At 41.5% G+C, this 14,056-nt stretch overlaps 1 protein-coding gene across 2 annotated transcripts in view; it reads left to right on the top strand.

Annotated features, from left to right (window-relative positions):
* The window catches only part of NUP210 (nucleoporin 210), a 287,888-nt gene that overhangs the window by 44,378 nt on the left and 229,454 nt on the right, over positions 1 to 14,056 (top strand). For both annotated transcript variants that reach the window (XM_073592410.1, XM_073592411.1), the window contains exons 3-4: positions 6,348 to 6,479; positions 6,568 to 6,664. In XM_073592410.1, coding sequence (XP_073448511.1) covers positions 6,348 to 6,479; positions 6,568 to 6,664 — 229 coding nt within the window. The remainder of the gene's footprint in view (positions 1 to 6,347; positions 6,480 to 6,567; positions 6,665 to 14,056) is intronic.

Below are 14,056 nucleotides of genomic sequence, written 5' to 3'. Positions count from 1 at the left end.
TGAACTTGGTAATTCTGGTTCTCCAGAAGTCTCTCACAATATTCTGGATATTCCACTGCTTGCTTTGTCTTGGAAGGTGGCCTCTTGGTGGCTATCACCTCTGCTTTCAGGGTGTCGGAAATGGTAGCGTTATCTTGTCGTACACCTTACACAGGGTTAAGGTAGTTCTTCGCCCTTTTCCATCGTTCCTTCCTTGGTTTTCCATTTTGAATAAGGACATTGTGTTGTCCTCCTTGTGTCGCTTGGTCAACACATCCTAGGGAATTTGCCTTATCTGCCCTGGATGTGGTTTGGGGGATTTGGGTGTATTTGGCAGACACTGAGTCTTTTTGGAGGTCAGCCTCGCTGTGATCACGGACTGGCCAAGAAAGAAGCTGTCTGCTTCTTCTGCGACCGTTTCTGGTTGGATCAGACAGGTGATGACTCTGGCATTTCTGTCGGGGATCGGGTTTCTCCTTTCCCTGTTATGGCGCATTCTTCTTGGGCGCTTGGTGCTTCTTGGGCCTTCTGTCATTAGGCGTCCATTGCCCAAGTTTGCAAGGCGGCCACTTGGTCGTCAGTGTACACTTTCACAACGTTCTACGAAGTGGATGTGTTGGCATCTGCTGGTGCCTCTCTTGGCCGCAAGGTTTTGCAGGCTACTGTTTAGAGGGTCTATTCCCTCTTGAAGGGGTATTGTTCAGGTTGGGCTCCAGATTGTTCTGTGTTGAGCTCCTGTTACCTGGTTGGCTCTTGTGTTTAGTCTTGGGATTTTTCGTTGTCCCACCCCTCATGTTTGGCACTGCTTTGGGACGTCCCTATGGTTCTGAATAATGGAGCCCTGTGTCTGTCAATGAACGAAAGAGAAAATTGGATTTTTGACTTGCAGTAAAATTAATTTCTCAGGCAATGCACCCATCCCTCTAGGGAGTTTTAATACTTCTGACACTGCTTGTTACTAAACTGAAGGCCTAAAGCAGAGAGGGGGGTGTATACCACCTAGGACTGCCCATAAGCTTTTTTTTTTTTTCTGTCCTACTCCTCCTGTAGGGGGCGGTATAACCCTATAGTTCTGAAATAGGGTCTGTCAATGAACTCAGAGAAATGGATTTTACGGTAAGTCCAAAATCCCATTTTTTTTTTTGCAGTGACCCTAGAGAATAAAATGGCGGTTGTTGCAATATTTTGTCATACTGTATTTGCGCAGCAGTCTTTCAAACGCAATTTTTTGGGGAAAAAATACACTTCAATTAATAAAAAAACAAAAAAAACTAACTAAACCGTAAAATTACCCCAATCTTTTTGTATAATGTGAAAGGCGATGTTACGCTGTGAGAATCGTGATCTTTATTCTAAGCTAAAAAAAAATGTGATTCTCATTTTAGCCAGAATGGTGCAGCTCTGCTATGTACTGTATATAGTAGTAGCAGGCATACTTTGCAGAATATACAGTCTACAGTTTGTATAATTCATTTCTTAAAAGCATGGGGAAAAAGAAAAAAACTCCCCTTGGTAAATGCAGCATGGATCTGATACTGCATCTGTTCCCTGCCGCCTGTGCACTGAGAACAGAGCGATCAAAGAGCACTGATTGCTCATTTCTCCCCCTCCGCTCTGAGCAGTGAGTCATTCACCAGCGCTCTGCTCTACTCCTCCAGCGCTCACTGGAGCGCTGGGTGGTGAAGGGAGCAGCGGTGGCTGGCTTGGGCTCCCAGCAGCTCACTGAGAGGCTGCGTCAGCTGCTTGTCCAGGCATCTGGTGGATCCTGACCGTAAACTTGGGATTGATCCGGCACCGGCTGAGTGACATCAGCAGACAGCGAAATTTAGCCCGCTTTCGGCTAAAAACAGGTCACAGGTGTGCAGAACGAGCTGCACTCTTGTGATCCATAGGACAAGTAGGGCCAAAAAGTTTTAGCCATACTTCTCCCTTAAGTAGGGAAGCAAAAAAGAGAACCAAATTCCAACACAGGATGGGTCTCCTTCCCTTAAGTAGGGGTAAGGAAGATGAGCGGTTAGAGGGGTTGAGGGAAAGGGAAACTCAGACAGGGGCTGGGACAGGATAGAGCATCTTGAACCATTCAGAGGTACTTGTGAAGAAAGTTACACCCATGGCCTTAAAGGCTAGATATAACTTGGTCACAATTCAAGTCCTTTTACTTTTAACTAGGCCTACACCATCAATCCAATGTGCTTCAAGTTTAAGTGCATAGTCAATACAGCATGTGTGTGTGTGTGTGTGTATACACAGTATCTCACAAAAGATGAGTACACCCCTCACGTTTTTGTAAATATTTTTATATCTTTTCATGGGACAACACTGAAGAAATGACACTTTGCTACAATGTAAAGTAGTGAGTGTACAGCTTGTATAACAGTGTACATTTTCTGTCCCCTCAAAATGACTCAACACACAGCCATTAATGTCTAAACCACTGTCTAAAAGTGAGTACACCCCTAAGTGAAAATGTCCAGATTGGGCCTAATTGGAAATTTTCCCTCCCTATTGTCATGTGACTCGTTAGTGTTACAAGGTCTCAGGTGTGAATGGGGTGCAAGTGTGTTAAATTTGGTGTTATCGCTCTCACTCTCATACTGGTCACTGGAAGTTCAACGTGGCACCTCATGGCAAAGAACTCTGAGGATCTGAAAAATAAATTGTTGCTCTACATAAAGGTGGCCTAGGCAATAAGAAGATCTCTAAGACCCTGAAACTGAGCTGCAGCACGGTGGCCAAGACCATACAGCGGTTTAACCACTAGGCGATCAGCTGCCACAGCTATACTGTGGCAAGTTGACTCGGCTGGGCAAATCTCTGTAGCTGTACGTCGCTCCTTTAAGACATCAGCAGACACATGCTGCCACGTGTCCCCGGAGCCGATGCACATGCCTGGGAGGCACGATGACCGCCGGGCACCCGCGATCGCTCGTGACAGAGCGAGGACCGGGATCTGTGTGTGTAAACACACAAATCCCGGTCCTCTCAGGGGAAAGGAGACAGATTGTGTGTTCATACTAAGTATGAACACCGATCTCTCTCTCCTCCCCTGGTCAGTCCCATCCCCCCTACATTTAGAACACACATAGGGAACACGGTTAACCCCTTGATCGCCCCCTAGTGTTAACCCCTTCACTACCAGTGTCATTTATACAGTAATCAATGGCTGTTTGTTAGCTCTGATCGCTGTATAAATGTCAATGGTCCCAAAATAGTGTCAAAAGTATCCGATCTGTCCGCTGCAATGTCGCAGTCCTGATAAAAATCGCAGATTGTCACCATTACTAGTAAAAAAAAAAAAAAGATAAAAATTACATCTATCCCCTATTTTGTAGACGCTGTAACTTTTGCGCAAACCAATATCGCTTATTGCAATATTTTTTGTAAAAAAAAAAAATGTAGAAGAATACATATAGAAGAATACTAAACTGAGGAAAAAATTGAAAATGTGTTTTTTTTTTTAATTTTTTTTGCAAAATTGTTGCTCTTTTTTTGTTTATAGCACAAAAAATAACCGCACAGGTGATCAAATACCACCAAAAAAAAATGTGACCACGCAATTGTCAGTTAAAACGATGCAGTGCCATATCGCAAAAAAATGGCCTGGTCAGGAAGGGGGCTGAAGTGGTTAACAGGACAGATTTCACTCATAACAGGCCTCGCCATGGTCAATCAAAGAAGTTGAGTGCACGTGCTCAGCATCATATCCAGAGGTTGTCTTTGGGAAATAGACGTATGTGTGATGCCAGCATTGCTGCGGAGGTTGAAGGGGTGGGGGGGGGGGGGGTCAGCCTGTCAGTGCTCAGACCATACGCCGCACACTGTATCAAATTGGTCTGCATGACTGTCGTCCCAGAAGGATGCATAAGAAAGCCTGCAAACAGTTTTGCTGAAGACAAGCAGACTAAGGACATAGATTACTTGGATAAACTTATTTGGTTCAGATGGTGTCAAGCGTGTGTGGCAGCAACCAATTGAAGAGTACAAAGACAAGTGTGTCTTGCCTACAGTCAAGCATGGTGATGGGAGTGTCATTGTCTGGGGCTGCATGAGTGCTGCCAGCACTGGGGAGCTACAGTTCATCGAGGGAACCATGAATGTCAACATGTACTCTGACATACTGAAGCAAAGAATGAACCCCTCCCTTCGGCGACTGGGCCACAGGGCAGTATTCCAACGACCCCAAACACACCTCCAAGATGACCACTGCCTTGCTAAAGAAGCTGAGGGTAAAGGTTATATATATATATATATATATATATATATATATATATATATATATATATATATATATATATATATATATATATATATATATATATATATATATATATATATATAGGTTGTCCCGATACCACTTTTTTAGGACCGAGTACAAGTACCGATACTTTTTTTCAAGTACTCGCCGATACCGATTACCGATACTTTTTTTTTTAATGTCACGTGACAGTGTTTTTTTGTTTTTTGTTTTTTTTTTTTTTTAACAGTGTTTTCTTTATTTATTTTTTTTGGGGGGGGGGGACGGTGTATATGTGTGTGTGTGTGTGTTTGTTTTTTTTGTTTTTTTTTTAATCAGCCCTGTTGGGGGGCTTTGGTGAGATATCAGGGGTCTTAACAGACCTCTGATATCTCCCCCTTGAGACAGAGAAAGAGACAGAGGATAGAGATTCCCCAGTCCCTTTCTCTGCAGCCTCAGCTGCACTGAGAATGAATGGAGAGAAGACAGTGGCTCCTCTCCATTCATAAACTGACACATCGTAATTATAGGAGATTACAGTGTTTCAGTTATGTGAATGGACAGAGTCAGCTGACTCTGTCCATTCACACAGCGGAGGGGACAGAGAAGGAGAGGGGAACAGAGGGGACAGCGGAGAGGCACAGGGAAGGAGAGAGGAACGGAGGGGGACAGCGGAGAGACACAGCAGAACGGAGTGGACAGCGGAGAGGCACAGGGAAGGAGAGAGGAACGGAGGGGACAGCGGAGAGGCACAGGGAAGGAGAGAGGAACGGAGGGGACAGTGGAGAGACACAGGGAAGGAGAGAGGAACAGAGGTGGACAGCGGAAAGGAGGGGGCATGGAGGAGGATGCAGTGACAGTCAGCGGTGACCGATCACCGCTGTATGTCACTAAAGCTGCTGAAAGCCGCTGGGGGAGAATCTTGTAACTCCCCCACGCGCCGATCACAGCTGTCCTCTAGGTATCGGGGGAAGCATCGGGAGCATTTGCCCGAGTACAAGTACTTGGGCAAATGCTCGGTACCGATACTAGTATCGGTACAACCTATATATATATATATATATATATATATATATATATATATATATATATATATATATATATATATATATATATATATATATATATATATATATATATATATATATATTTATATATATATATTCTCTATTATACACACTCTACTATGTTACCAGAAAGTATTGAACATTTAATGGCATCCCAGGCTAAGCTCCCTTTTCACACGGGCTTTCTGATTAGGGCCAGCCTGTCAGTTTTTCAGGCTGACCTGATTGAATGCTCCATTCAGCCCTATAGAGCAGCGGATGTCAGCAGTGAACTGTACGCTGACATCCGCCGATATGCTGTCCGTGAAATTCAGACCCTATCTTCCATCCGTCTGGAGAATTGGATCGGATGAAAACAGACAGGTGGTCCGTTTTCCATCCGATCTCTCCATAGAGGACAGCGGGGTTTTGACAAGTGCATCTCTGCACAGTGATCGGAGACGGACCTGTCATCCTCCTGCTCAGCGGGGATCAGCGGAACGATCCCTGCTGAGCCCATGTGAAAGGACCCTTAGACCCCATACACACTATTTTTAGATTTTCTGCACATTTTTGTCTTCAGATTTACCAAAACCATATATAATATGAGGTCAAAATCTGATAAATCTTAAACACATCTGCAGAAAATCTAATAGTTTTGTATGGGGTCTAAGTCTGTAGGGTTCAATATTTAGGTGCCCCACCCTTTTGCAGCTATAACGGCTTCAACTCTTCTGGGAAGACTGACCACAAAGTTTTGGAGTGTGCCTATGGGTATGTTTGGCCATTCTTCCAGAAGCTCATTTGTGAGGTCAGGCACTGATGTTGGATGAGAAGGCCTGGCTCGCAGTCTCCACTAATTCATCACAAAGGTCTTCTATTGAGTTAAAGTCAGGACTCTGCAGGTCAGTCAAGTTCCTCCACCCCAAACTCATTCATCCATGTCTTTATAGGCCTTGCTTTGTGCACTGGTGCACAGTCATGTTGGAACATATACATATATATTTCACACACATGGTGTACACAAAAAAATATGTATGTAAAAACTGCACAGATTTGTATATTTATCTGAATGGTGTGTTTCCTAGACACGGGACAGGTTTTACGGTGTGATGCGATTGTGGACATAATTAATGAGATTCAAATTGTTTCGACTACAAGAGAACTTTTTCTGGAGGACTCTCCCCTGGAGCTAAAAATACAAGCTTTAGACTCTGAAGGTAAGAGAGCCTACTTCACAGCTTAGATCTCCATTGTAAGGCGACTTGTAATGTACACTAAAATGTTCTGTGTGTTCTTTACAACCAGGTAACACATTCACCACTTTAGCTGGGATGGCCTTTGACTGGGCAGTAATGAAGGATACCGAAATGGATGGTTACGCTGATTCACATAATACCTTGAGGTAAGGGGGCAAATTTTAAAAAGCTTTACCACTTTCCCACAGTATAGGTTCTGTGATGGGGCAACACGTGTAGGCAAAATCACGTACATGTACGTGATTTTGCCTGCTCCGGTTTAGAGGTGTGCTTCGCACTCCATCTGACACAATATCATCAAAGCTCTTATGAATTCATAACAGCTGTGTTTCCTCTGCTGTGAGTGGTCCATAGCTCATGGTACCTGGGCCAATCACTGCACCCTGTACAATGTGATTAACTGTAGCCAATCGCACATCATAAATGTGTAACCTATTCATGACAATTGAAAACCTTGCTATTAGAATGATCTCCATTGTAACAGCAAAGTGTAAAAAAAAAAAAAAAAAAAAAATCCTTGGATCACCCCCCTAACACTAGTACAGTGTTACTATGGTGACACTGAACTACACTGATGAAAGTATGTTTAAAAAAAAAAAAATTCAATTTACTGTTGTACTGTCCTAGCACTTGAGGGCCTTAACAAATGAGGTGGGTTGTCAGTACATCAGAATGAATCAATTTTCAAATATACTGTATATACCATAGTTTTGTAGATGCTATAACTTTCGCATAAACCAATTTATATATACTTATTGTTATTTTTTTTTACCGAAGATATGTAGCAGTAGATTTTGGTCTAAATTTTATTACAAAATTAGATTTTATTGGATATGTTTTATAACCGTAGAAATTTTTTTCCCCCAAAATATTTTTGGTCTTTTTCATTCCTATTGCAAGAAATACTCAGTGGTGATCAAATACCACCAAAAGAAAGCTGTATTAGTGTGAAAAAGAGTGGTAAAAAATTTCATTTGAATAAACTGAAAAAGGTAATTATTTAACTGCGCTCTAAGTAAAGTGCATGTGCATCCATCAACATCAATTTAGTGACAAGTGAATAAAGTGCTATAAAGTTCCAAAGAATTCAATGTAAATCAAGTCCCATGAACACTCTGTGGTATCCGAAACGCTTCTGTGATGAAAGTACCCGTGACTTTAAGTCTCTTCTATTCACCAACATTCATATGTGCATCCTACTCACCAGAGCATGTTTACCCCCCATTACAGGTAGTCAAAGACAGCAAAATTAATATACATATTGAATATATAGCTTGTCCAAGACTCCCCCTCCACACTGTTCAAACATCAATGCTGAATGACCTCAGACAAAATATCCTGATTGGGTCGACTGTGGACTACTGCTGACTCCTTATATCGAAGCCTTACTGGAGATCCCCCCTATTGACTTAATATCCAAGTATATTAATAATCTTTAGATACATGTACAATCTCCTGTCTCTCTAGACATATCTGGTTAACCCTGTCACCATAGCGTTCAGCTGGTATAAGTGCCTAGGAATCCAGAACAGCATCAGTGATATTTCTCCCTGGGCTGTCTTCCTCTCCAGGAGGATATACTGTATTCAATCGTGTTGTCTTTGACTATCTGTAATGGGGGGTCAATATGCCCTGGTGAGTAGGATGCACATATGAATGTTGGTGACACTTAAAGTCACAGGTGCTTTGATCACAGAAGCGTTTTGGATACCACAGAGTGTTCATGGGATTTTATTTTATTTACACTGAATTCTTTGGAACTTTATAGCGCTTTATTCACTCGTCACTAAATTGATGTTTATAGATGCACATGCACTTTACTTGGAGTGCGGTTAAATAATTAATTTTTTTCAGTTTATTCATGTTTAAGCTATTTTGCATAACATGCAGCTCTTTTTTTTGTTTTAGACCTGGTATATTGATACTAGCACATTTGCGCAGGTGTTGGGTTAAATACACTTGCATATCTTTACAAAAATGTAATTTGCCTACAGTATTGCATGACTGCACAATTGCCAGTTAATGTAGTGCAGTGCTGAATAGCAAAAAATGCCCCGGTCATGAAGGGGGTAAAACCTTCTTGAGCTGATGTGGTTAAAACAAATTGGTCAAAAGCTCAGTTTTTGAATTGTATTATGCCACTTATTTTATCGGATGTTTTCAAAAGGTGTCCTGCTATAACCGCTTGCCAACCACCTCATGTAGTAGTACAGTAGCAGAGCGGCTCTCCTGCACTGGATCACTTATCTAGTAAGTGATCCAGCACTTCCAGGTAAGGGGCGTGCTGGCTGTACTGTGATTAGTCACAGCACAAGCCAATCAGCTTGTGCCTTCCAGTGGTTGACCAGTGGCACCCGCTGATCGATGAAGATGACGACAGGGCAGATCTCTGTGAATGTCAACCATACAGAGCTCTGTCCTGTCAGCGGGAATGTGCCAGTTTTTGTTTCCCTGCAAAGCAGGGAATAAAAACCGGCACATCCCTTAGTAAAAATGGCACACAGTGAATTGCCAAGCACTATTAGGCACACATTTAACCCTTTGATTGCGCTGGATGTTAACCCCTTCCCAGCCAGTGTCAGTACAGTGACGGTGTATATTTTTAGCACTGATCATTGTATTAGTGTCACTGGTTCCCACAAAGTGTCAAAAGTGGCAGTTGGTGTCAGATTGTCCGCCATACTATTGCAGTCCTGCTACAAGTTGCTGATCGCCACCATTACTAGTATAAAAAAATTAATTAAAATTCCAGTATTTATACCATAGTATGCAGACGCTATAACGTTTGCGCAAATGATTCAATATACGCTTATTGAAAAGTGTTTTTTTTTTTTTTTTTTACCAAAAAATATGTAGCAGAATACATATTAGCCTAACGATATGAAGAAATTTAGATTTTTATTTTTGTATTTTTTATTTTTTTTTATTTTACATTTTCTTTTTTCTTTGAATATGTTTTATAGCAGCAAGTAAAAATTGTATATAATTTTTTTTTTCCCCAAAAAATATTTGGTCTTTTTCTTTTCGTTTTATAGCATAAAAAATTCAGTGGTGATCAAATAACACCAAAAGAAAGCTTGATTTGAGGGAGAAAAATTATATAAATTTAATTTGTGTACAGCGTAGCTTGACCACTCAATTGTCAGTTAAAATAACACCTTGTCAAAAAGAAAAGTGGCCAGGTCATGAAGGGGGGTAAATCTTCTGGAGGTCAAGTGGATAATTGCAGGGGTATTGACGATTCAAGAGAATATCTGTTTTGGCTCTGTCTTTTAACCCTTTTGCTGCTAGGCCCTCCGCTCTACTTTTAACCACTGCAGCCCCGGAAGATTTTACCCCCTTCCTGACCAGAGCACTTTTTGCGATTCGGCACTGCGTCGCTTTAACAATTGTGCGTTCATGCGACATTGTACCCAAACAAAGTTGACGCCCTTTTTTTCCCACAAATAGAGCTTTCTTTTGGTGGTATTTGATCACCTCTGTGGTTTTTATTTTTTGCGCTATAAACAAAAAAAGAGCAACAATTTTGAAAAAAAACACTATTTTGTACTTTTTGCTATAATAAATATCCCCATTTTTTTTTTTTTTTTTTAAAAAAGCTATTTTTTTTTTTCTCGGTTTAGGCCGATATGTATTCTTCTACATATTTTTGGTATTAAAAATCACAATAAGCGTAAATTTATTGGCAAAAGTTATAGTGTCTACAAACCAGGGGATAGATTTATAGCATTATTATTATTATTATTATTATTTTTATTTATTTTTTTGTTTTTGTTGTGTTTTTTTTTTTTTGTTTTGTTATTAAATTGGACAATTTTGACACATTTTTACATTATACAGCGATCAGTGCTATAAAATGCATTGATTACCGTAAAAATGTCACTGGCACTGAAGGGGCTAACACTAGGGGGCGATCAAGGGGTTAACTGTGTTCCCTCAAGTGTGTTCTAACTAAAAGGTGGATGGGACTGACTAGGGGAGATGACAGATCGCTGTTCATACTTTGTATGAACAGACGATCTGTCACTTCTCCCCTCAGAGAACCGGGATCTCTGTGTGTTTACACACAGAGTTTCCGGTTCTTGCTGTGTCACGAGCGATCATGGGAGCCCGGCGGTCATCGAGACCTCCGGGGATGAGCAGCGTGCCCCTACCGCCGAAGGAAGCAACGTAACATAACGTCGATTTGCCTGCCCGTGCCATTCTGCCGCAGTAAAACTGTGGTGGCTGGTCAGGAACAGCTTAACCACTTGCCTACTGGGCACTTTCACCTCCTTTCTGCCTAGGCCAATTTCTAGCTTTCAGTGCTTTTGCACTTTGAGTGACAATTGTGCGGTCATGTAACACTGTACCCAAATACCATTTTGATCATCAGTGTAGATGTCCCCTGTGTGGATTTGCCAGTTACCGGCTCTCCTCATGCGCTGTAAGTGCAAGGAGAGGATTGCCGATAACAATCCTGTTTACATTGTGATCAGATGTGATTGGACACAGCTGATCGCGTTGTAAAGAGCCGCTGTGGTTGTCCCTTTACCTCATTTACGGATTACTGCCGATACGCGCCACAGGACGTCATATGATGGCCTCAAAGTGTGACCGTGCTTTAGCTGTCATTCGGCTATATCACGGTCGTGAATGGTTAAACTCTGGTGGCCGACCACTTTTGCAATTTTTCCATTTCTTTTTTTTTTTTTTTTTTTTTTTCCCATACAGCCTTCAGAGTTTGTAGAACTCCCCCCCCCCCCCCCAAAATAAAACAATACATTTTCTGAAAGCACATGACCAGTAGAATAAAAAGGTGGTACTTATTTTTGGGACCCCATAATACATGTGCAAATGTTTATCAAAACAGTATTTTTGCTAAAAGTACACTAAGGCCCCTTTCACACGAGGCGGGCTCCGTTTCTACGGAGCCCGCCTCGGTCCGCCGGCTCAGCGGGAGATCAGTCCGTTGATCTCCGCTGAGCCGGCGGATGACAGGTCTCTCTCTGCTCACTGAGCGGGGAGGGGCTTGTCAGGCGCCGCTGCCGCCTATGGAGGGATCGGACGAAAACGGACAGCGTGTCCGTTTTCGTCAGATCTCACCCGATCCGATCCGCCAGCGACGGATCTGGACGTAGAGCCATACGTCTGCTTTTAGCGGATCGGACGGGGTCGGATGTCAGCAGGCATTTGTCTCCGCTGACATCCGACGCTCCATAGGCTAACATGGATCGCCCGTTCAGGTCCGCCGTCAAAACTGACAGGCGGACCTGAACGGTCCGATCGTGTGAAAGGGGCCTAAAACCATTATTCGCTGATACAAACGCAGCAAATTTTACAAAATTCCTGCTAAATTCCTACTATATCTAAAAGATTAACCTGTATTGAGTCAATAAATTACAAATATCTGTACATTTTCAATTGCGTCTTTTTTTGCGAAATGGTAAAAAGTGAACATACGCAAGACTGTAAATAACCGTGTTTCAGTAAAAATCAGAAGGTTTTCACTTTTCGCTTGCAGCCTTCAGAGTTTGTTAAAGAACCCCCCAAACCATATATTTTCTGAAAGCATAGGACCAGTAGAATACAAAGGAGGTGCTACTGATTTTTAAGACCCTGCAATATTTGCGCAAATGTTTATCAAATCGCGATTTTCACATATTTAATAGTAGAGTATCTAATGGCTTGTACTTTATAGGCACGATATCTAATATTGTAAAGTTAAAAACTGAGATTTATTTGATATACAAAATTATTAAAAACAAGGAAAAACACGAGCAGAAATCAGTTAATAAAAATAGTTACAATTATACACTCCATAACATAGTTCAATATGGTATAAACAAATAATGCAAGAATAGGATATCAATCATTCCACCATAGGCTTACTACGTTTACAAAAGAGAGCTATGTAGTTGATAGCAATAGGTGTCTTTAGAACTCGCTCAACATGTTACACGCCATAGCGCTTCTTCAGGAGCATGGAACAGATTTGCTGAAATATATAAATCATCAAATAAATATAACTAGAAACGGTTAGTTAAAATATTGACTGTCATGTATCAGGATAACAAATATATATTGCGAATTGGAGGTACTGAGATGGAAACCCGCTGCTCAGTGCTAATCAGGCAGGGTCTTTTTCCTTGTTTTTAATAATTTTGTATATCAAATAAAACTCAACTTTACAATATTGGATATTGTGCCTATAAAGTCCAAGCTCTTAGATACTCTTCTATTTAATAATTATGTCGGGACTTGGCACATAATACTCCCTATGTATCCACAATACCACTATGTGTTGATACTTAATTGATTTAAGCGATTTCTGCATAAACACAGCATAACTTACCAAATTCCTGCTAAATTCCTACTAAGACCTCGTTCACAAGGGGTGTACTAAAGCATACGCCCATGGAGGGCTGTGTTTACCCTCATGGGGATGCACAGGTGTTGTGTGAATTCATGTAGGTTAGGACACAGTGGCTGGTAAGGACACATCTGACATCTGTGCGGGTGTAGGTGCATGGTCCCAAACACAGACAGTGCGAGTTCAGAGACATGCGCCCACACAGATGTCAAGTTGGGAGAAGTGGCTGTGTGCATAAGGACATTTACCCTCTCTAATTGTCCTGTTTACCATTGAAAGTGACGGTATCAGGTACAACCCAAAATTTGGGTTGTTCCCAGAAAAGTAATAGAGGGGAAATCTTCCACTGGGGATACTGGTTCTGGTGACTTGGGGGTCCCCAAGGAATTCCCTTAATTTGCAGGGATTTCCTCTCACTTCTTGTTTGGCTATGGGACAGAAAGTGAAGGGAAATCTCCGCAATGGGACACAAATGCAGAAAAAAAATCTGGCAGGGGTTATAAACCCCCTTGCTCTTTCCAAAATGAAAACAAGTTTTGCCTATAGTTGTACTTTAAATCAAATCCTTTTTAATAATAAAAAAAAAGTGGTTTCTTTTTGCTTCCTCTTTCATATGACCACCATTTCCTGTGCATAGTATGCAGTTAACTGTAAAGCATATAGCTTTGCAGTTTTTTTTTTAAGTTGTAACTATTTCTGTGAAAATATTTTTATGTTAAAAGCTTTGCACATATTAATAGTGTTTTTCAGAAACGACATTGAAGGGGAACTGCAGTCTGCTCACGTAATTTGTAATAAAAACATCTTTGCCATTCTGAAGCTTCCCTCCAATCACTTTGCATATTATTTTATAAATATATACTGTGATTCTGTACTTGCTAAATATGCTGAAGAAATCTCCCTCCACTGAGTGCCTGCAGCTATTTTAACTGTGGGCAGCTGAAGCTGCTGCCTGTTAATTTCCTGGATTTACACACACACACACCTCCAGCTCTGCAGCCCTGCAGCTCTCATTGGCCCTCTTATGACTCACCCCTCTCCCTTCCTGTCAAACACTCACTAGAGAGAGTGAGCTGTGCATGATGTCATAAGCCTAGGCTGTTTACCAAACAAGAAACAGGAAGTGGGCTGTATAAGGTATTTACTGGCAGAAAAAAATATTTTAATATCCAAAGTTAAAACAACA

Source organism: Aquarana catesbeiana, linkage group LG07 (assembly GCF_042186555.1).
Source record: "Aquarana catesbeiana isolate 2022-GZ linkage group LG07, ASM4218655v1, whole genome shotgun sequence".
In the NCBI taxonomy this organism is placed as follows: domain Eukaryota; kingdom Metazoa; phylum Chordata; class Amphibia; order Anura; family Ranidae; genus Aquarana; species Aquarana catesbeiana.
Note: the sequence above shows the minus strand (reverse complement) of the source record. Positions and strands in the feature narration are given on the sequence as shown.